The sequence below is a fragment of the Onychostoma macrolepis genome, chromosome 18 (assembly GCF_012432095.1).
Source record: "Onychostoma macrolepis isolate SWU-2019 chromosome 18, ASM1243209v1, whole genome shotgun sequence".
Classification (NCBI taxonomy): Eukaryota; Metazoa; Chordata; class Actinopteri; order Cypriniformes; family Cyprinidae; genus Onychostoma; species Onychostoma macrolepis.
Genome location: NC_081172.1, coordinates 5,512,501 through 5,535,815, shown reverse-complemented (window position 1 = coordinate 5,535,815; position 23,315 = coordinate 5,512,501). Strand labels below are relative to the sequence as shown.

General features: G+C 37.8%; 1 protein-coding gene across 24 annotated transcripts in view; it reads left to right on the top strand.

Moving 5' to 3' along the window:
- shank3a (SH3 and multiple ankyrin repeat domains 3a) overlaps nt 1-23,315 on the top strand; it is a 323,493-nt gene that overhangs the window by 143,792 nt on the left and 156,386 nt on the right. For 21 of the 24 annotated variants that reach the window (XR_009267007.1, XR_009267008.1, XR_009267006.1 and 18 more), the window contains one exon: nt 3,803-3,874. Coding sequence is in view for 19 of the 24 variants with exons in the window: in XM_058751761.1 (XP_058607744.1) it covers nt 3,803-3,874 (72 nt within the window). In the remaining 5 variants the exon portion in view is untranslated. Of the gene's footprint in view, nt 1-2,840; nt 2,983-3,802; nt 3,875-12,384; nt 12,903-17,743; nt 17,781-23,315 lie in introns of those variants that run through there. The other 3 variants (XM_058751776.1, XM_058751775.1, XM_058751771.1) reach the window with 3 other exon arrangements.

Here is a 23,315-nt window from a genome sequence, read left to right as displayed (position 1 = left end):
ACTCAATATGCGTGCCAATAAAATAAAAGCTTGGCTTGCTTACAGTGTGTTCAGCAGATCTCATTTTGGCACTCTGCCTTCCTGAGTATATCTCCATTGTTCTATCCTCTTCTGTCAGCCTGTGTGTTCAGGAAAACTCTGATTGTCATTTCACCTGATTTATCATTCCAATTTTGACTTTTGGGGTCTGTGGAGAAAAGCACTTTTGAGAGAGAGAGCAAACAAGCTCTCTTTGAAAAATGGCCTCTCCATATTTCTGCAGTGAGCAGATAAATGACAGAAAGAAATCATTGCCTTTATGCAGTTAGGCTCTTTCTGAATGTGTTGTTGAATTTGGAGCTGTACTAAATTTATTATGAATGTCTCCTAGGTGCCATAAACCATGACAAGCATGAATTAATGTCTCAACCTGTTTGCCATCAGTTAAAGACACACACCTATATTAGCCTCTAAATATGTTTTACTCTGTTATAGACTTACTGACATAACCTACAAATCCTACAGTCAGCCAGCGCAACACTGAGTCTGTCTGTCTATCTATTTATCGTTCCATCTATCATACTGTCGATCTATCTATCTATCTATCTATCTATCTATCTATCTATCTATCTATCTATCTATCTATCTATCTATCTATCTATCTATCTATCATCTATCTATCTATCTATCTATCTGTCTGTCTGTCTGTCTGTCTGTCTGTCTATCTATCTATCTATCTATCTATCTATCTATCTATCTATCTATCTATCTGATTGGATCAAAAGAAAAAAAGGATTCTGAAGTTGGATTAGATCACAAAATCCAATCTTGGTTTTGATCTACATCAAATCATCAGTTTGTGTAGTTCAAAACATTTTAGTAAAACTTTTCTGAGAGAATCAAAAGCTGTGACATACATTTTTTTTTCTCCCATTACCACGTCTCTCTAGGGTTTCTGTAGAGCACTACTAATCCAGATTTGGTAATCTGAAAAACTTTGTATCTGGATCACTGTGATCCAATCCAATTTTGCTTTGAAAAACCAGCAGAAAAGTAAGATGGATTACCTGATCCTGGACAGCGAATTTCCAAATACAGTTTAAGCTTTCTGAACAACTGGCGCCAAGAGACCAACAAAACTTGTTGCGTGTTGCTTAATATTACTAATTAGAACATGAGGCTCACAAAGACCCTGTATACATAAGGATTATTATGTGATAAATATTTAAATGGTTAAATTATAACATTATACGCAGTATCTAGACCCAATGTCTGATAAATAGCGAAACTGTCAAACGTGAGCGATATACCACGTGTGTGAGAGAACAGAAGGAGAAGCGTTGTGTGTGTGCTTCATCATTCCCCAAAGCAACCCGCTGCACGTGAACAGTCCACAGTCATTTATTGTGCTCACATTGCTCCTGGCAAAGCATTGGCACGCTTCAAACAGCTCAGACCCATCACGGTAGTTCAAGCACCATCACTGCACAGCAGACGCTCCATCGACACACTAGCGGGTCTATAGATCCACCACACACTGGCCTGACAAACACAACTCCCATAGTGACTCGTAGATGGACAGATAGAGCACACAGTAACGAAGAGATGTGAATGGTCAGATCCCAGTGGAGGAGAGGGATGGAGCTGTGGGCGTCTGCGAGGCCCTGCCCTCTTCACGGCCACATGGTTTTGTGTACAGCGTTCGCTTCTTCCGCTCCAAGTCATGGCTGTTTCGCAGTGATGTTTTGCAGTATGGTGGTGCTATAGTTGGTGTCATGTTTTGGGATTGATGGCGCTGAGGTGCAGGACAGAGGAATTCTGGGTAGTGCTGAGAATTATAGTGTCGGCTCGCTTGCACTGCTACTGCCCACAGCCAGAGAGATGCATAGCGCAGCAGCGGGATTCTGTGGTGAGTTCTGAGCGTGTAAGATCTATTCACTCTTGTTGTTTGTGAGTTTTTGACTTGTTTTCCGTTTGATCATGACATTTTGACTCTGTTGTTCCTGAGGCGTTTGTTAATGGCCTTGAGTTTGACAGCAATACATTACTTTGAGTTTCCAGACTGCCTCTGAGTTTCTTCAACTTTGCTGTTGTAGTCATGGTTGAAAAGTTTTTTTTCCCTCAACTCATAACTCAAGAAGAGTTTTTGTCTCATCAGTTTTCTTGGTATTTAAAGCAATAGTCACAAAAATGAAAATTCTGTCATTATTTACTCAAAAGGGTTCAAGGATTCAAAAGGTAGGGAAATATAGCGTATTAATTGTATGGTCTACTTTTATGGTGCCTTTATGTCCTTTTTGAAGCCTGAAAACTCTGGTCTCCAGTAAATGATGACAGACTTACACATTTATGGGTTAACTATCCTTTTAAGGCCGAAGTGTGTTATTTGTTTTAAAGTGCCCCTATTATGGGTTATGAAAGATTCTTTTTTTGGTTTTGAGAGTCCCCAACAACAGGTTGACATGCATGCAAGGTCAAAAAACACTTTCATATTCTTATAATATGCATTTATTTTTACCTTATTTTCTCAGCTACTCCCAAATGATTCGCTCAATGATTCATTTTTCCAAACCCCTCCTTTGCGTGACGCTAATCTGCGGTGATTGGTCTGATTGGTCGATTTCTTTTAAAGCAGTTTGTGATTGTGAGCAGTGCTGCTTTGTGTACAGCCGTTACCAGGGAAACGGCTATTTTTAATGCTCCAACAGCTGCACCTAGTGGCAACAAGTGGGCAGCCAATAGACCCTTTTTGCTCCGACGTCACGATTATGTCACCGCGCTAGCTGGAGGCAAAACAAAGGGAGAACTGGAGGCAGCCCCTTCAAACCAGCGCAGATTCGGCTACATAAGGAGCTTAAAATATCATCTTGTTGTGATGTTGGATGCAAGAATCGACGTAGTACAGGCTCCAATTTGAAAATTTAACGCATACCTGCTGCCACTCCCAGACAAAAAACTGACGACAGCTGTGGTGAATATGCAACTCGAGTCACTCAGTCGGAGGTAACGTTAATCCGGTCAGATCGTCCATCAATGAGCATAGGGTCGGCCAATCTGACTTTGTCCATTAAAGTTTTCAATGATTCAGAGTTGACTCTTTCTTTTGAGAGACAATAACTTTATACATGGTGCAGATTTAAAACTTTGCAGGGTGTTTTCATTCACTTAGAGCTGTGTTACACACAGCATAAAAGGTAATTTTCAAAAATCCATAATAGGGGCACTTTAATGTTTTTAAAAAAAAATACTTTCTCCTATTTAAGATTATGATGCAGAAACTCAGAAATTATGATGGTGAAATTTGAACTGAAATTTAGGTCATAACTTTGAAAATGTTGTCTCTTTTTGTGTGAACTTTACCCTTTCTGGACCCAAATCAGGAAATCTGATCAAAAATCTGATTCGCTTCTCTTTTGTCAGTAAGACAATATAAGAATAATTTATTCATTTTATGCTGTTATTGTAATTTTTTTCTCCCTAAAAGTGTTTCAAAAGACTCCTGTTGTCTTGCTCCTCATGCAGCTCTGCTCGTTTGCATCGTGTTTAGACTGGATGTGCAGTTTGTTGATTCACAGCAGGTTCTCTGTTAGAGGACTGTGTGATCCTGAGCGCAGCTGTAATGTAGTTGTGCAGATGTTTTAGCAGCTCACAGTTATGATTACAGCAGTTCACACTCAAACAGAGTCTGTCTCCCTCCACTTCACAGATTCAGCAAACATGACAATCACTGAAGAATGTTACTGTGTGCACTTTAATGAAAACTGAAATTGTGATATCCATAGTGGTGTAAACCTAATCAATGCTGTGTTTTTGGTTTTGGCAGTTTCGCTACAAGAGGCGAGTGTATACACAGACACACCTGGATGAAAAACAGCTGTTGAAGCTTCACACTAAGGTAAGACAGGAGTGTTAGCCTTGTCCTGTACCCACAATGCATCTGGCTGATCTGCTTTCACTACAGACACACACTTTTTTTAAAGTTCTGTGGCTACTAAAGTTCCTCTGTCATGATTCAGGTTTGCATTAAGGTGGTGAAACATGGCACCTGTTACTTTTCTCAGCGATGGACCAGTCAGGGATTACATGATGCGGATTTCTTTTATAATTTCATAGTGATTTCTGTGGCAAATTTCTTCAGGAAGAAATTATTCTAATTAATGCATTTAAAAAAAAATAATAAAAAAAATGTGCTTTTTAGTTTCTCAAATTAGACATCCTGGTGTCATTATTTAAATTTTAATTAAGGTGATGTCACATGGTACCTGTTACTTTTCTCAGAGCTGGACCAATCAGTCATGATGATACATGAATTTTTTATAATTTGCTGTGACAAATTATATTTTTTTCTTCAGAAATCATTCCAATTCAAAAATATGCTTTTTAGTTGTACCAGTCTCTCAAATTATTTAGGTTTAAATTAAAGGGTTAGTTCACCCAAATTAATTTGTGTCATTAATTACTCACCCAAACCCGTAAGACCTTCGTTCATCTTCAGAGCACAAATGAAGATATTTTTGATGAAATCCGTGAGCTTTCTGACCCTTCATAGAGAGCAACACAACTGACACATTCAAGGCCCAGAAATGTAGTAAGGACGTCATTAAAATAGTCCTTGTGACTAGTGGTTCAACCTTTATTTTATGAAGCTACAAGAATACTTTTTTTAGCCTAAGAAAACAAAAATAACAACTTTATTCAACAATTAATTTCTTCCATGTTCTCGGATTTCAACAAAAATATCTTAATTTGCATTCTGAGAATGAATGAAGGTCTTACGGGTTTGGAACAACATAAGGGTGAGTAATTAATGACAGAATTTTCATTTGTGGGTGAACTATCCCTTTAAGGTGATGTCATAATTGTTACTTTTCTCAGCGCTGGACCAATCAGTGATTACTTGATGGGTATTTTAATATCATTTTATTGAGATAGCTGGGTCATTGTACTCAATAGATATGAAAAAATATGCTTTTTAACTATACCAGTGTCTCAATTTAGACATCCTGAGATGAAAATGACAACCCTATGTAGTATTCTGTTTTCTAAGCCACCTAGCGCCCTGCAGAGGAAGTTCATGGCTTGTAGAAAACGGTTATTAGCTTGTCACATCTGCTGCCTAATGGTTCCTGGAATGCTGAAGATGTTGAGGTTTTCATTGAGCTGTTTAGATAGATGATGATGATGATGATGATGATGATGATGGTGACGACGGTAATCATGAGAAGCATGAAGCTCTGGAAGCGTTTACATGACCGTAACCTCCTCTGCTCTTCACAGATCAACAACACTTCTCATAAACACACACCGTGATGCACCGCAATTACCAGCCAGTCCAATCAACTCCCCTCTCATCATGTTAATGCTGCTGTTTTTGGCCCGTCTGGCCTCCACGAACGAGATCTCCTCTCATCTCTCCTGGAGAGTCAGAGTTATGGCCTAAATCAAAATGAGCCATTAGCGCAATAAATGGAAATCAATGTTGGCTTCGTACCAATTTCGGCATCATCATGTCAGTTTGAATCCTCTATTCCATTCAATTAGACGAGAGCCTTTCTTTAGATGACGCTGATAATACCACACGTCTGACAGCGTCACCCTGTGTGACCGTATTACTGCGGTGAATTAAATGAAAAAAGTCATAATCAATGAATAATCCACACTAGTGCTTATTAAAGGGTTAGTTCCCCCTAAAATTTCAATTCTGTCAGCATTTGTTAACAGTTATGTCATTCTAATGATTTTTTTATTATTCACTGGAATACAAGTGGAAATTTTTAGCAGAATATTCACGGTGCTCTTTTGTATATAATGAAAGTGGATCTTGATAATGTAAGCACTATAGACACTGAGGGCACAAATATTCAGATTAGAGTTTGAACAATATGGGTTTTCCAGTTCTTTTATAATTTTGTCTTGAATATTAGTTTGCATTTTTTTGCTCTCAAGCTCCAAAAATTACAAATAAGCATCATGAATGTACCATTAAAATGTTCTGTAGTCTTCTGAAGCCGTATGAAAGCTTTGCATGAGTAACAGACCAGAATGTAAGTTATTTATTGATAATCCTTGAAACTTTTCTTTAAAGCTTGGTTTGGATACAGTTTTAGCAAATTGATTCATTTGGATGGTTAATTTTAAGGAACCTGTTCAAATTCTTCTGTCATGTAAACAAAGTCATTTTAATAGCAAAATTGTGTTTTTTTCTTTTAAATTTATACTAATTGTCCTGTTGAAAAGTTCTTTAAAAGTTTGTTTCCTTTTGGGGTTTCTGATTTTTGTTTTGTTGAATTCTTCTTCAGTTGTCCTTAGAAAAATGGATTTTAGCTGTGAGATTTTTATGTGGTTAGAAAATCCAAAAAAACATCTGTGTCCCTCTATGATTACGTCTAAGTATTTATTTATGTATTTGTATTGCATATATATGTATGTGTGTGTGTGTGTATGCATATATATATATATATATTTTACATTTTATTATTATTATTATTATTTTTTTTTTTGGGCTTGGTTTAGCCATGGCAGCCATCCTATTCTGGTTTAGCAGTACGCATACAGTACATAGAGGTATACTAAAAAAGTATATAAATAAATAAATGCAATGGTCAAGCAAACAACTTCACAATTTTGGACCCCTTGGGATGGTTTGTGATAAAGTTTGACTGAATTGCTAGTGTTTAGTTTGTGAATCAGAATCGCTATTTGTTTTTGGTTTGTAATTGTTCAGTATATTTGAGGATTATGTGTGAGAATTTGGAGCAGGCATATTCCTTGGCACTCTTTAAGTGGTGCCTACACTGATTTCTCTTCCAATTTGTCCAGGCCATCGTGGTTCACTGTTGCATTTCTGTCATTATGGTTTTGTTGTTGTGAAATTGTGGGGGTTTTTTGACGGCCCATGCCATTTAGCTGCTGGACTGCGCCATCTCCTGCTCGCACGGGGGGCCGGTGAAGGCCGTAATCCGCTTATATACTGACATTGTTTAATTTGTTGTACTGACCTCTCCTGCTGGGTGCACACGCAGATGATCAAACATCTACAAATGCACGTGCCTGCACATGCTCGCAATCCCACGCACATATGAACTGTCAATTTGTGGCACAGCCGTGTGCAGTGGTGTGTGTTCAGGTCAAGCATTAGCCTAGTTTTCAGTCATTCACTCTGTTTTTACTGAGCCAAGATGAAACCTAATGCACTGTGTGTGTGTTTATTGAAGCCTGGAGGTCAGAGATGGTCATATGACAGACGGTAGAAAGACATCTTTCTTTAGCAGAGACAAGAAGCCCTCAGTGCTGAAGCAGCTGATGTTAATGTGGAAATGAGAAGTTATCATTGCATTACTGAGCTCATAAAGATGCGTACAGCTTGACCCCGACCAACCCCATCACAGTCTCACCTGAGCTGCATTACAGAGCTGGCAGGACACACTGCAGGCCCAGCTGTGTGTTAGCAAGTTCTGCTCTCCAGAGAACGAGACGAGGAGGAGAGGAAGAGAACTAGAGCGTGTAGACAACAGCCTCCTGACGCACACAAACACACTTTACACTGTATTTGCAACATGCGTATTTGCATCTATCTATCTGTCGGTCTGTCTGTCTGTCTGTCTGTCTGTCTGTCCGTCTGTCTACCCGCCATCCATCCATCTTTCCATCTATCCATCCGTCCATCAGTCTGTCCATCTATCAATCTATCAATCTGTCTGTCTGTCCTTCCGTCCGCCCGCCATCTGTCTATCTATCTATCTATCTTTCTGTCTATCTGTCTGTCCATCCGCTATCCATCCATCCATCTGTCTGTCCGCCCGCCCGCCCGCCCGCCATCCATCCATCCATCTATCCAATCATCCATCCATCATTCCATCTATCCATCCGTCCATCAGTCTGTCCATCTATCAATCTATCAATCTGTCTGTCTGTCTGTCTGTCCGTCTGTCTACCCGCCATCCATCCATCTTTCCATCTATCCATCTATCTATCTATCTATCCATCTATCCAATCATCCATCCATCTTTCCATCTATCCATCCGTCCGTCCATCCATCCCTCCATCTATCTGTCTATCGTATCTCTCTGTCTGTCTGTCTGTCTGTCTGTCATTCTGTCTATCAATCTGTCATCTTGGCATTATATGTTTTGATTCACTAAAGAATCAGTTCATAAGAGTCATTTGCTTGTGAATCGGACAACACTGGTGATGCTATGTAGTCCATTGTCACAGCCTGTGAGGACAATAGAAAGATGTGATTTTTTTGGCATAATTTTTTTTATTACACACCCTTCTTATCTGTATTTCATTCATTCTTATTTATTAAACTCATTCATACATCCCATATCTCACTTATCCACTAACTCATTTTTCACTGTCTGTATAAACTGAAGGGTGTTGTACTGGCGAGTGTGTTGCATGTTAAAATCTGATATCTGAACTGCTTCTTTCTGTCTCACTGACATTCACCCCATTCCTCTAAGACTGTGTGTGTGTGTGAGATACTGAAGTATCTGTATCCACCCTGAGCTAGTACAGGTTTGGAGCTGCTTGTTTGGAGAAACGTGTTTTGGCTGCTAACTCGTATCAGCGTACAGGGCCAGTGTATATCTGTCTTGCACGTACACTCTTTCTTTTCTAGTTAAAAGTAAATGTGGCATGTTTGACTTGTGCTCTCTGCCTCACCTTTATCTGATTCAACCTCTCAATGTCTCTCTACACATCAATCCCTCATTCCTGATCTCCAGTCATCTTCCCTTTGACTTCCACCTTACTCTTCTCCTGCCACACCAGAGGAAGCTCATTACTGACAGTCAACCTCCAGTGCAGAACACCCGTCTGACTCATCCCTCCATCAGGCAGGCAGACAGACAAAGAGAGAGAGACAGAGTAAATGAGCTGAAAGATGCAGCGAATGAGAGAATCTCTTATATATACTGTGTTTGTCCTCTTAGCCCAAAAGAGGCCTGGTTTCATTTGATTTGTGTGTTTTGTGACACATAAAGCAGCTTCGTTTTCTGAACCAGTGGTTCTCCACTGGTGGATCGTGACCCAAAATTGGGTTGCAAACTGTACAGAAAGACGAATGCTAAATGGAAATAATTAAGTGCTGTATTAAACCAACCTTATCATTGTGCTTTGTTAGGGTTATAAAATAGTCCTGTAACTTTTAAATGGGAGGTGAGAACACTTAGTGTATGTTTTGACGTTGATGTCAAAGGTTGTACATCCAATTAAAGTCTATAGTGCATTGGTGCCTGCCCACTTTCTCAGAGTTACTGTATGAGCAACGAACCAAACCAACCAGATACAGAATCACAACATTGCAAATTTGTATTTAATCCAAAAAAGTATTTGAAAATCGTTCAAAAAGGCAACATTGTGAATTTAATGGCTTTACTAAGAGGAAGAACGACAATGCCATGAAGTGTTGCAAATGACATAATCGATTGAAAACTATACTTATGTATATATTTTCTGTTTATTGCAGTATATAGTTTTAGAGTGTAGGGAGACTTTTTCTTTACAGAATCATCCGTGTCATAGTTTTTCATCAGGAATTCATCTGTTTAAAAAATATTTAAAAAATATTTTGAAATAATGAAACTGATGGTTTTAGCCTACTATCTTTAAAGGTTTATAAATTATTATTAAAAATCTTCCTATGGAGAAAATGAATGGGATTTTTTCTTCTGGAATCCAACTATTTTGTCATTATTTCATCTGTCACCTGGTAGAAGTCAGTTAAATTAGACAGATGCTAACCATAAAACAAACAAAATTGAAAGGATATTAAGAAACCAAAATTGTCAAATTTCCTGTTCAGTCTGTGTCATAATTAGTGTCATAATAAATTTAGCAAATTGTTGGACCTATTCAGTTCATAGTAATATTATTACTTTTTAAAGTTTGATTTTAAGAACTTTTTGTTTGTGCAAAACCAGTTCAGAATTACTGTGCTAAACTCCGTTGGAGTTATAATTATTATCGTCGGATGTCTGTCATTTCATGTAGTGATTCAGATGGGATTAGAATCTATTTCTCATTTGTCTAATACTTAGATGCAGATATTTTTGCAGTGTTTCTTGATTGGACTTTCCATATAGATTTAATTTTCACGTCAGATGGGATTTTAGCAGTGTGTGAACCACCAACTGTTATGTTTTGTCAGTAAGGTTTAAATCCACAATGAAGGTGCAGTCAGAAGATTTGCACACAATGCAAAATTTAGCCTTCATTACAGAATTCGACAGCTTAGATGAGGTGAAGCATTGTGACAACAACAAACATTTCTATCCAGACAGAATTAGATTTCTCAGAGGATGCCTGAGTTAACTGCAGAAAGTAGGTAATTTGTTATTTACACAGACGTGTTCGATTCAAACAGGATTGAAATGACAAAGTGCATTTGAGAAACACGACTTTACCGACTTGAGGGAACTAGTCTGTTTCAATAAGGCTATAGTTTCTTTCAGAATGAGTTTCCCATATATATAATATAAGACATGAAGCATATTGATACAGTGTTTGAATGATATTACAGACCTGCTAACTGCAGCAAGAGAAGAGAGCAGCCTCATATGAGTGTGTTTTGGCTTTTGTGGTTTCTTCTCTTGTAACACACCTTGAATACAGTGTGTGTGTGTGTGTGTGTGTGTGTGTGTGAGAGAGAGAGAGTGTGTGTGTGTGTGTGTGTGTGAGAGAGAGAGAGTAAAGCAGACTGCACCAATTGCCTGACCCTGTATGAGTTCATTATACTGGTATAAATTGTTTCACTGCAGTGGTTTAGACTAGTGTGTCTGTACAGTACATGCATGCTTATTAAATATATCACAGACAAATATCAGTTAGTGAGGTTAACTGGTTTCTTATCCTTTCTTCATTGCTGCTTTACTTAACTCTTAAAAATAAAGGTGCTTCATGATGCCATAGAAGAAAAGTTTCACAAAAGGTTCTTTGTGGCAAATAAGGTTCTTCAGATTATAAAAACGTAAGCAAGAGATGGTTCTTTAAAGAACCTTTGACTGAATGGTTCTTTGTGGAACCAAAAATGGTTCTTCTGTGGCATCGCTTGAAGAACCGTTTGAAGCACCTTTATTTTTAAGAGTGTTCCTTTCTCAGAAAAGCTGCATATTTCCTTTCTTCTGTCTTTCTTTCCATGCTTCCTTCCTTCCTTCTGTGCTTACTTCCTTCTCAGAAAAGCTGCATCTTTAAATTCCTTCTTCCTTTCCTTCCTTCCTTCTTAAGAAAACTTCAAATTCCTTCCTTCCTTCCTTCCTTTTAAAGACCTTTCTTTCTTGCTTCATATACCTTCCTTCTCAGAAAAGCTCTTTTCTTTCTTTCTTTCCTTCTTTCTTTCTCAGAAAAGCAGCATCTTTAAATTTCTTCTTTTCTTTTCTGCCTTGTTTCCTTTCTTTTCTTAAAGGTGTCTTAAAATTCCTTCCTTCTTTTCTTTTCTTTTCTTTTCTCTTTCTTTCTTCCTTTCTTCCTTGAAATCTGTCATTAAATTCCTTCCTTCTTTCCTTCTTTCTCAGAAAAAAATCCTTCATTTCTTCCTTTCTGCCTTGTTTTTTCCCTTTCTTAAATGTATCTGTAGATTCTTTTTCTTTCTTTCTCAGAAAGCTGTCTTTAAATTCCTTAATTTCTTACTTTCTGCCTTGTTTCTGTCCTTTCTTTAAGGTGTCTTTAAATTTCCTTCCTTCCTTCATCCCATTCTAAAGCACTGCTGCTTGAGCCATACACATTAAGATGGACCTTTCAGCTCTTACGTTGTTTCTCACACTGTATTTAGTGTCCCATTACAGCAGTGGTCCTGGACCCACTAGGGGGCCTCAGCAAACTTTCAAGAGGACTGCAGGATGGTTTAATATTTCAGATTAACATTATTAATATCATTAATAGTTAATATTAATTATTATTATTTAAAATGTATATTGTTAATAAATTAAAACAATCAAATTTAAAGTGATAAAAAATACATACAAATGAAAAAGTAATTTTTCCCCTCAATAACTATTGTTTTGAATAAAGAATGTTAACAACCCCTGCACCAACTTTCAAAAATGCATCTCAGAATTTATACTGAAAAAATAAATTATTCATTGACGATGCAGTCTGTAGTGCATATCCACATCTTACAAGTTTATATCCATCAGGCGCTCAGTCGATGCTTTCTCTAGTATATAGACACCCTGGCCGATATATCGTTGTATCACTACGTTGTGTTTCCAAGCAGTCTGAATACACAATCATTTAATCAACCAATCACAGGTCCCACCTCAGACATCAAAGAGAGAGAGAAAAGCATTACCACTCTGGTTTTTGGCTGGCCAATCACGTTAAGCTGGAGGCGGAGCTTATGTAGTCGCAGTCGTATCTGTTCTGGTCAATGAGCATGCTGCAGTCGACTTCATAGTGTGTGTGTGTGTGTGTGTGTGTGTGTGCGCGGGTTGTCAGAATGTGGATCCGTTTCATCACTGCTCTCTATGGGACACACACCATCAGCACGAACGAATGAGTGTGAATGAATAAACGTGAGCTTTTTCCTTACTGGCTCAACCCCAAATGGTCTCCCCCCTCCCCTCCTCAAAACTACCGCCACATCTCCCCCTCTTCCTCCTTTTCTCCTCCCTCTCTCCCTCCTGTTCCCTCCCCGTCACCGCATCCAGCAAAATCAGCCCTTCATCACATGCCAGACGCTAGCGTGTGTGTGCGCGTGAGAGAGAGAGAGAGAGTGTGAGCGGGCAGCTCTCCGGCGAGACGTGAGTGTGTGGAGAGAGAGAGAGAGGGGACGAGGAGGAGAAGACAGGGCGATAGGTGAGAGGGCATGTGGTGGATGAGTGTGTGATGAGAGGAGATGGGGGGAGCGCTCGGACGGAGAGACGCCAGAGAGCGGAGGAACAGGAAGCCGCGCAAGGACGCCAAGAAGTCCAAAATCAACAGTAAGGTATCCCGTTCTCGCATTGACACTTCTCTATGTGTCTGTCTCTCCTCGTCTGTCTTGTTTGGATTGTGTAAGAGTGTGTGTGTGTGTGTGTGTGTGTTGCATTGCATTCCATCAGTATGTGTATGTGGATTTATAGCAGAGTAACTTCCCTTTGAATGTGTGAGACAGTTTGGTACAGAGAGACAGAACTGGCCCCAGGCTCAACAATAAGGGTTTTCTTCTGCTGTCATTGTTCATTTAATGGTCAAATTTTGTTACCAAAAAGCTGTGATGCAACTCTGGGATAGGTGTAAATTAATACACACAGTTTTGCTTGCATACTGTGTGAAATATAAGTGTTTGCTCATCATTTTGAAGTCATTCTTGCAATTTTGATACATCCTATTCTGTGCAATTAACTGAGATAATTTGATCAAATCCAGTCGTTTTTTTTTTCGTTTTTTTTTTTCATTTAGATATATTTGCTCCAACATTGTTACCAATTTACCATGTGTGCATTGACCAGTGAGGATCTCCTAGATATCCACACAATTTGCTAAAACAATTTGACCACTTAACATACAGTTGGTTCAAATTAAGGATGCACAATATCTGTACCATATTGGTTGGTATAGTATATAATTTCTTGGTATATTGCATGATTAGTTGTGCATGCTTATTATTTCTGTTTTTACATTTGGGTTTACATGATCCATGTTGTTCTATAAAGCTCAGTTTGTCTGTAAAAAAAAAAATATTTTATTTATTACAAATGTATTTATTATAAAATGTAAAATTTAAATGTAATCTTTAGCAAAACTCAAAATAAATATCCAATTTTATTTTGTACATTCTAATGTTGAGATGCCTAAATTTTCTTATAGCATTTGTAATTTATTTTAGTTTTTAGTATTTTATTTCAATTTATTTAGACAAAATTACCAACTTAGCATTTTTACTAATTATCAGTGTTACTTTTATTTTAAATTTTGTTTTCATTTTAATTTCTTCATTTGTATTTTGTTAATTTGTGCTTTTGTCATTGATATTAGTGTTTTATATTTCTTTTTATCTTTTTTTTCCCAGTTTATTCATTTTTTTCATGAATTTCAGTTTTAGTAATTTTATTATTTCAGTGTAAACTTATTTGTCAAGGCAACATTTCTCATTTTTAAGTTTAAAGCGTGAGTTTTTCCATGTAAAAAATATTTTATTTCGGGTTCATTTCAATTACAATTTTAACAGTTTTTGATTTAGTTAGCATTAACTACACTGCAGCTTATTGTATTGGCCAGAATGTTAATATCAGTGCATCCATAGTTCAGATACATCTGGTAGCAAATCCAAACGTTTGCATAATGTAAAAACCTTGATGTATATGATTAATGGATAGGGCAAGCTTTGTCAACAGGCCTGAAATTCTCTCACACTGAGTTCAGGCCATCAGACCGTCCTTAGACAGAGACAAACCTTTCACTCCCAAACACTCTATCAGCATGTGTTCAGTGTAGCATAAAATGTCAAGACAGCAGTGGAGCTGGAGTGTAACTGCGTGTGAGTGTTTAAGGTGTGAACAAGAACGATTCAAGCGTTGAAGTTTACAGCATCAAGCATTTCCAGTGTTTTCCCCCATTTTCTGCTGTTTTCGCTCTTGCTTGCTCGTCCTTTGAATGCCATGCCCGGAATTCAGATTGCATGTGGTACCTGCGCGTGGATTTGACAGCGTGCTGATCCGCGGTCTTGACGAAGATGACACAGGCTGTGATGCGTAATCTCTTGATCCTGTGAAGTGACTGATGGGAGATTTAACGAGGCCTCGGAGTGGCAGCTGCTTGCGCGATGGCGCGATCAGACAGAATTTGGAGGTGTAGTCAGTCAGAGATGACAGATTTGGGAAAACAGTACTGGAATGTTTGGGAGACTCTTTCCTTTAGGGACTTGTGAGAGCGCATGAGGTGAACGGGGCTTCTTCCCACTCTTTTTATACTGACGATTCCATACAGTACAGATCACCTTTACACCTCATATTAGCTTGGGTTTTGGGTGGTTGGATCACAATCCTAACCACAAAAAGGCTGGCATTTGTGCACCTAAGATACCCATGTATATTGTTCAAAAGTTGGGGTCTGGAATGTTTTTTGATGTTTTCGAAAGAGTTTCGAAGGCATGCTACGATAGCAGTTTATAAAGATTTAAAGAACTAAAATAATGTACATGTAATGTAATGTACAAGCAAGAGTTCATCTGGCATTGAGATCTCTTCTGAAACTCTAGAAAAGAGACATATGTGAGATTACAGGGATGTTTAGTTTGAGAAGCAGTTGCTTTAGGCAAATATCTCCACTTGAGCTTATTTTAATCTCATTGTCTTATAAAAATGAGACCTGTTTAATATCTCAAGTTTTTTTTTTTTCCATGGAAGCACTTGAAACTGCAGTGTAATGCACTGTATGTGTCTGTATATATGCATGTCTTAGTGTATTAGCAAGCAGTATATTCATTCCACACGAGAGCATGACTTAAACAGAGCATGAACTAGTTTGCTTCATATCTGCCAGCTGTGACCTCAGCCAGCGATGTTCTACTGTATACGTTCCACTATACTGTACTTGTTACATGTATGTTAGTGTTGATGGGGTTTGAAACAAACTTGTTTTGAGTTTTCAGTTGTTATCGAATGGTCTTGTGGTGGTTAAACATGAAAGGTAGCTGGTTTGGGCCAGAATTGAGCCCTTGAGTGAGACACTTAACCTCAGGTTACTCCAGGAGGACTGACCCTGTTATATGCCACTTTAATTAAATCATTTGCTAAATGACTACTTCCATATTTAAGAGGGAGGCTTTTGAAATGCATGTCAGGTTTTCAAGAGAGTATACATGTTTATATTATATATAAAGGTTATAAAGTGGAAGAAAGATTTGTATGGTTAACTTCTGTTTAATTCTTTTGAAGTGCTTTTGAAATACCATGCATGTGAGTTTGGTGAGAGAGCATAGAGCTGTGAATAGCGCCCCATCCACTGAACTGTCCCGGGACTCTTTTATCGGTCCTGCCTTGAGGCTGACCATTACACGACCTAATTAAACCAAAGTGAGGTCCAGTACAGCCACAGAGTACTTACACATTAGCTTCTCATAACACACACACACAGGGCTTTATTTCATCAGAAGTACTTAACCATTTAGAATCACTCATACACTGATATACTGTATTCATTACAGCTAGCCTATGAAGCATCCATCCATCGTTATACAGCTTCAACAGTTCAGGAGACATGCAGGATACATCTTGGAGTGTTTAATGGAAAATACTTCATACATTAATTATCAAATTACAACTGAATATGAGCAGTGCTAAAGATTCGGTGCTCATAAAAGCTGCTGTTTTGACAGTCGCTTAAGGTCTAATGGAACTAACTGTCATCTTACATTGACAGCTATTACTTTATAAATGAAATAATATAAAAATAAAGTTATGCAACTTATACGCAGGATCTATCTATCATCCATCAATCCATCTATTGTTTTAATCTTTTATCTGTTGTTCTGTCTGTCTGTTTCATTCATCCATCCATTCATTCATTCATCATTCTATCATTTCATCATCCATCCATTCATCCATCCATCAGTCTATCCATCCTGTCATTCATCCATGCACCCAAACATTTTTCCATCCATCCATGGTTCCATTAATCCATCCATCGTTCCAACACTTTATCTGTCAGTCCACCTGTCCGTTCATCCCTCCATCCATCCATCTATCGTTTTATCTGTCATTCCATCCATCTATCCATGCAACCATCCACCCATCAGTCTATCCATCCAGTCATTCATCCATGCACCCATCCATTGTTCCATCCATCCATGGTTCCAACACTTTATCTGTTGTTCTGTCTGTCTGTTCATCCATCCATCGTTCTAACGTTTTACCTGTTGTTCCAACTGTCCATTCATCCATCCATCCACCCATCATTTTATCTGTCATTCCATCCATCCATCATTCTATCATTTCATCTGTCATTGCGTTCATCCATTGTTCCGTCCATCCATTGTTCCATCCATTCATGGTTCCAACATTTTATCTGTCGTTTTATCTGTAGTTCCACTTTCTAGTTCTGTCTGTCTGCTGTTCCACATATATCCATGTTATGTTCATTACTGAGTAATTTTCATAATTGCTATTTTTGAGATCACGCAGGTCTTCAGAATGATGGTTGTGTAACTAACAGTCCAGTGTCCTCAGACTGCTCATATGTCTGTCCATTTTGTGAAACAGATGGATATGATACAGTGGGCACAACATGTATTCCATTTTTTCTTTCTGTTTACTTTAATGCGAGTCACTTTTGATGCACAATGCAAATGTAACCTTCACACAGCTGGAATTGTTTTATAATGTTAATATGACATCAAAACTGCAGGCATGATGTACAAGATGCATTTTTAAAGAGCATGCATGCTGCTACTTAAAATCAGACCACCATAACATACAGTATAAGGATGTGCTTTTTTTCCTTATGGCTGCTCATATATCTTCCACCACAAATACATCACATACAAAGGTTATCTGTCGTTTTCTCTTTTTAAGACTACAAGAACTGATGTGTAAAACTCGATACTATAAATTTAGATCATGCATGGTATGTTGAGGGTAAATGGAGGATACAGCAGTTATTTATGCATTAGGAACTTTTTGCACGTTTGACATGTGTTTTACTTAATGTTATGATAGACTGAAAGACTTTGAATACTGTGTGCGAAGTGTATGGGCTAGTTTTATGATACTTTTATGGCCTTTTTTGTAGTTTAAAACCAGCTCCCATTGAAAATGGTAATCAGTACTTTTGTATTTCACAGAAGAAAGAAAATCAAAGAGGTTTGGAACAACACGAGGGTGAGTAAATAATGACAAAATATTCATTTTTAGGTGAACTATCCCTTTAAACGTCAGTCCTGTCATCGCTTATTGAATTGACTGAAGAGCACCATCTTTCTTTCTCTGTGCACCAGTCAGAGGTTAATGGGCCAGTTGTTCATCCATAAACTGCACCTATGAGAGCTTAAACTACTCTTCTTCTCACCTGTGGACAGAGAGACAGATTATGTGGAGTCTGAGAGAGAGATTGTTAGTTTGTCACCATTTTTTGTTACCAAGAGGACTCGCTCCTGAAGTCCCATTAAGACAAATGGATCTCTCAAGGAGCCGTCTGTCAGGCGTGAAGTGCTGGAAAGCGGAGCAATAACTCAACACTAACTCACTGTGGGATAGGGAACTGACATCTGACCGCCGGCCTGCCAATCTCTCGGTCAGTGTAACGGACAGCACATATGCCATTTACATGTCACATTAACACCAGTGTGCCGGCGGTCGGTTTCGTTATGCGACATTAGACCAAATGACATGCATTATGATCAGTGCTGAATGCACTGTGGGAAGACTTGGGTGTTTTTTGGATGCCATCAGATCTGTTAGCAGATTTGGGACGGACTGTTATGGAATGTGCCGGCAGTGATGGCTGTTTTATGAGTATTGATGGGAATGTCATGGTAATGCTGGGTATTTCACTAATAGTAGTGGGTTATGTTATAGGCAATGTGTAATGTACTGTGTTTCCATTTTTGGATAGATTATAAGCTCTGCAGGCTATATTAAGAAATATGAGGTGTTATGGGATGTGTTATATGTTCACAGCGAGAGTACATTTAAGGTCACATTAGATGGGTAAAATGAGTTTACAATAGGAAATGAGTGTGCAGTATTGTGCATTTTGCTAGATATATATGTTCATGTAATTTCTAGGAAGCAAATGGGTTCTGTAGAATGGATTATCTGACTTGGGTCATTAGATTTATGATTATGAATACTGTGGAAAGTAATTTATTAGACGTATAATGGATATTTATAATGGTATTCATAGATTATGATATGGATTACACATCCATATGTATACATAATGAATCTTATGATGTGCCTTTGTGGTTCATTAACAGTCATAATAGATATAATATGGGGAAAGTGTAATTCTGTCATTTATAAAATGTGTGGAATGTTGTGTTGGATGAACACTAGGCAAAGTAAAGTATATTACTAAATGAGAGAATATTTTGGATTGTGTTGGATATATAGGCTAATTGTAAAATTATGAGAGCATGTAGGGAGTTCATAAAATAAATATCTTTTTCTATATCCCTCCTGGTTGAATGACCTGCCCAACTCAATCCGAGCAGCTGAGTCCTTAGCCATCTTCAAGAATCGGCTAAAAACACATCTCTTCCATCTTTATTTGACCCACTAAATCTAGCACTCTCTATTCTAATTCTATTCATTAAAAAAAAGCCCTTTTAGACTTGCACTCTATTCATTTACTGCTTGTCTTTAAAAAAAAAAAAAAAAAAAACTAACACTAGCTTTTCTAATCTTTTTGTATTTATCTATTTGTTTTCTTTTTATTTATTATACAATTAACACAAGCAAAAAAGGCTTCTAACACTAGCTTGCTCTATTCATTTTCTTTTTATTTATTATATAATTAAAAAAAAAAAAACCTTGCTATGTGCACTGCGTTAAGCTAACTGACTTGTTATAGCACTTGCATATCATTGCTCTTTTGTTGATTTTGATTGCTTCCATTGTCCTCATTTGTATTCGCTTTGGATAAAAGCGTCTGCTAAATGACTAAATGTAATTGTAAATATCATCAAAGTATGGACAGTAATATGATTAGATGCATTAGATGGTAATAATGCCTATAAAATAATGCATTTATGGGGTGGTCTAATATAATGGTATGGATATATAGATGAAGTACATTACATTGTATATTATGAGAATTGTTGGGAATATAATGGACAATGTTGGATGCACTTTTTCACTTTTTAAAAGTTTGAAGACAGTACGATTTTTAAATATGTTTCTGAAAAAAGTCTGCATTTATTTGATCAAAAATTCAGTAAAATCTGTAATTTTGTGAAATATTATTACAATTTATAATATACAGTATTATAGTTTAAATTTTAATATATTTTAAGATTGAATTTTCAGCATCATTACCCCAGTCTCCAGTGTCACATGATCCTTCAGAAATCATTCTAATATGCTGATTTGATGCTCAAGAAGCATTTCTTTTCTTTGATGAATAGAAAGTTCATAACAGCATTCTATTTGAAATATAATTTTTTTTATTATAAATGTCTTTTACTGTCACTTTTGATCAATTTAATGCATCCTTGCTGAATATTAATGCATTTTTTAAGAAAATGTTACTAACCCCAACTTTTTTGAACGCTATTAGTTAAGGTGAAGCATATAATGGGAAATGTGGGAAATATTATGGACAGTGCTCAATATATATTGGTAGGATGATGTTTATGGGAGGTGTGGGGAGTTTTATGGGATGTGTTTTGAGCAAAGGCGAGTGTATTGTGAGAGTGTGTGGTGTATTTTGGACTGTGCCATGCTCCATTGGTTGGGGCTGTCAGAGGCACATGGATGGCAATGCTGACTCAAGCTTTTCTCTTTCTGTTGGTCTGTCCGTGATTTGATGATGGAAGGCATTCCGTGCATTCTTTACACACACACACACACATGGTGTATTAATTCACTCTCTCACACGCGCACACACAATATTCATGTGTTTGTGTATATTGAAAGCTGAAGTCAGCAGTATGTGGAGTGACTGCGCTCAACTTTATGAGTGCAGCGAATAGGTTCATATTTATAAATCACATCAGTGCCACGCCTGAGAGAATAAACAGAGCCTGTTTACACAGCCCTGCTTTCATTGTCGTTACACTGTAAACCTGTGGAACCCCAGTCATCATACATGTTTATCACCTTTAACTCAGACAGTATAATATAAACAGTGTTTTGAGCCATACATAACTTTGAATTACCGGGTTATCGGTTGGGTTTTGACCGCCCCTATTGCCTTTCTGAAATGACAGTTACTTGAAATTACTTTCCTTTTGCTGAGTTGGGAATGAATAAGCACGTGTTGCACTACGGGTAATGTAGTCGTAATATGATACACAACTTCTGAATTATGGTTATACATTACAAGAATAGAAATATAAAAATAAATGCCAAAAATCTACTCACCCTCAGGCCATTCAAGATATAGATGAGTTTGTTTCTTCATCAGAACAGTAATTTAGCATTACAACACTTGCTCACCAATGGCTCCTCTTGAGCGAATGGGTGCCGTCAGAATGAGAGTCCAAACAGCTGATAAAAACATCACAATAGTCCACAAGTAAACCACACGACTCCAGTCCATCAGTTAACATCAAAGTGAAAAGCTGTATGTTTGTAAGAAACAAAACCTTCATTAAGTAGTTTTTAAGTTCAAACCCTCACTTCTGGTCCATAATCCATAATAAAACTTCCTCCAGTGAAAAAGTCCATTCCCTGTTGTCCTCTTACGTCAAACCATCAAATACACAGACATATTAAACTGTTTTAGACTGGTTTTGCTTGTAAACAGTGCTTGATCTGTGCGTATTTCTCTCCTGATTCAGGTTGAGAGAACTTTTTCACTGGAGAAAGCAATATTATGAATAGAGGACTCAAGCAACAGTTTGAAGTTAAAAATGGCTTAATAATTAGTTTGTTTATTACAACATACAGCTTTTCACTTTAGAAGATGTTAACTGATGGACTGGAGTGGTGTTGATTATTGTGATGTTTTTATCAGCTGTTTGGACTCTTATTCTGATGGCACCCATTCACTGCAGAGGATGCATTGGTGAGGTAATTTCTTCAAATCTGTTTCAATAAAGAAGTGCAATGTGAGCCACTTTGGATAAAAGTGTCTGCAAAATGCATAATTGTGAATGTCAGTGGATGAAAAGCTGTAAGTAATACAGATTATTGGAGCACACTTTACAAAATGTTACTTACTGTTTCTTTGTAAGTATTTTGTGAAATTTGTTCAGAGTAAATCCTACACCAAAAGTTTTTCAGTGTAGTTGGCAACAGGTGTGTGTATGTGTGTGTGTTTGGGAGGGGCTGGTGTGGTCATTCAAAGAGTGTGTCTCTCAGCGGTCAGTAAGCAGCAGTATGTCGTGTGCTGTGGCAGAGCGCTGGGGATCTCTAACATTATGCTGAGAGTAGAAAAAGAGAAAACCGCCCGCCATCCAGCCATCGAGGTCAGAATGTCACTTCAAGTCATTCTTTCTTAGTTTTTCTTGTAGTCGACTCGAAGGTGCATACGCTCCTATTCTGAAAATAACAACTCTGACTTCAGGCTAGACATCAAGAGGGATGTGAAAACACAGCTGATAGTGTCAGAGGTGTTTCAGCTCCAGTACTTTAATTACAGATAGCAGTCGTAGCAGATTAAGTTTAATTATTGTGTGAGGTTTGGCCGTGTGTGTTTAAGTGTATCTGCTTCAGAAGTCAAGCAGTCTCACTCTTAATATCTGTTGTTTTGGTTCAGGCTGCTGTTCTGGAGTGTTTAAAGGGATAGTTCACACAAAAATTTGTCATCATTTACTCAAAAAGGATAAATGTTGTCATAATGTGCTCTCATAATGTGTCTTGTGCCATGATTGAATATGCAAGTCAGTGTTATTTTAGTATAATTGTATAACAGTATAATTGAAATTGATTGATTCATTTTATTTTTGTACTTTTCATTTTCAAATTAAAGGGGTCATCGGATGCAAAATTCACTTTACAAGTTGTTTGAACAGAAATGTGTGTTGGAAGTGTGTGTACACATCCATCCTATAATGATAAAAATCCACCCAGTGGTTATTTTAAAATCCCCTTTCTCAAATCAGGCTGTTCTGAGATTCCTGTCAGAATGACGTACAGTAGTTCTGTACAGGCCGCTCCCACGATAGTTGATTGACAGGTCCATCTTACCTTAGACCCGCCCTGAGTGAGCTGTGAGCTGTCCGCCATTGTGTCGACTCTGGTGCAGGGGAAGACAAGAATGTCTCCGATTAAGCGATTGAGGCGTTCTGTTGTTGGATGTAATAATTAATATAGCAGTCGTCATTTACTCCCGACATCTGAGTCGCTGAAGACGCAGTGGATTACGTTTGTTTTTGAAGGGAATGTGCCCCCTGATCTACCTAAATGCGTCTATGTTCGCGCAAATCATTCGTGATCCAGCTTCACCTACAGAAGCAGTGAGTATAAGGGTTTTTAATGAATCTTTGCAAATCGCCTTTCCTAATAATGTGCTAATTAGCAAATTTCATGATGAATGCAGCTAAAGAAAACAGTCCCTCAGAGAGTGGCTCGGAAGAGAGGGGCGGGGTCAGCAGAGCTCATTAACATTTAAAGGAAAATGCTACAAAATGGCTTGCTCTGACAAGAGCTGTTTTTGACAGGTTTAAAAAGGTGTTTTTTTACACTACCATTGAGAAATTTTAAACGAACTATTTTACAGACTTTTCATTAAGACCCTAAAGAATCATA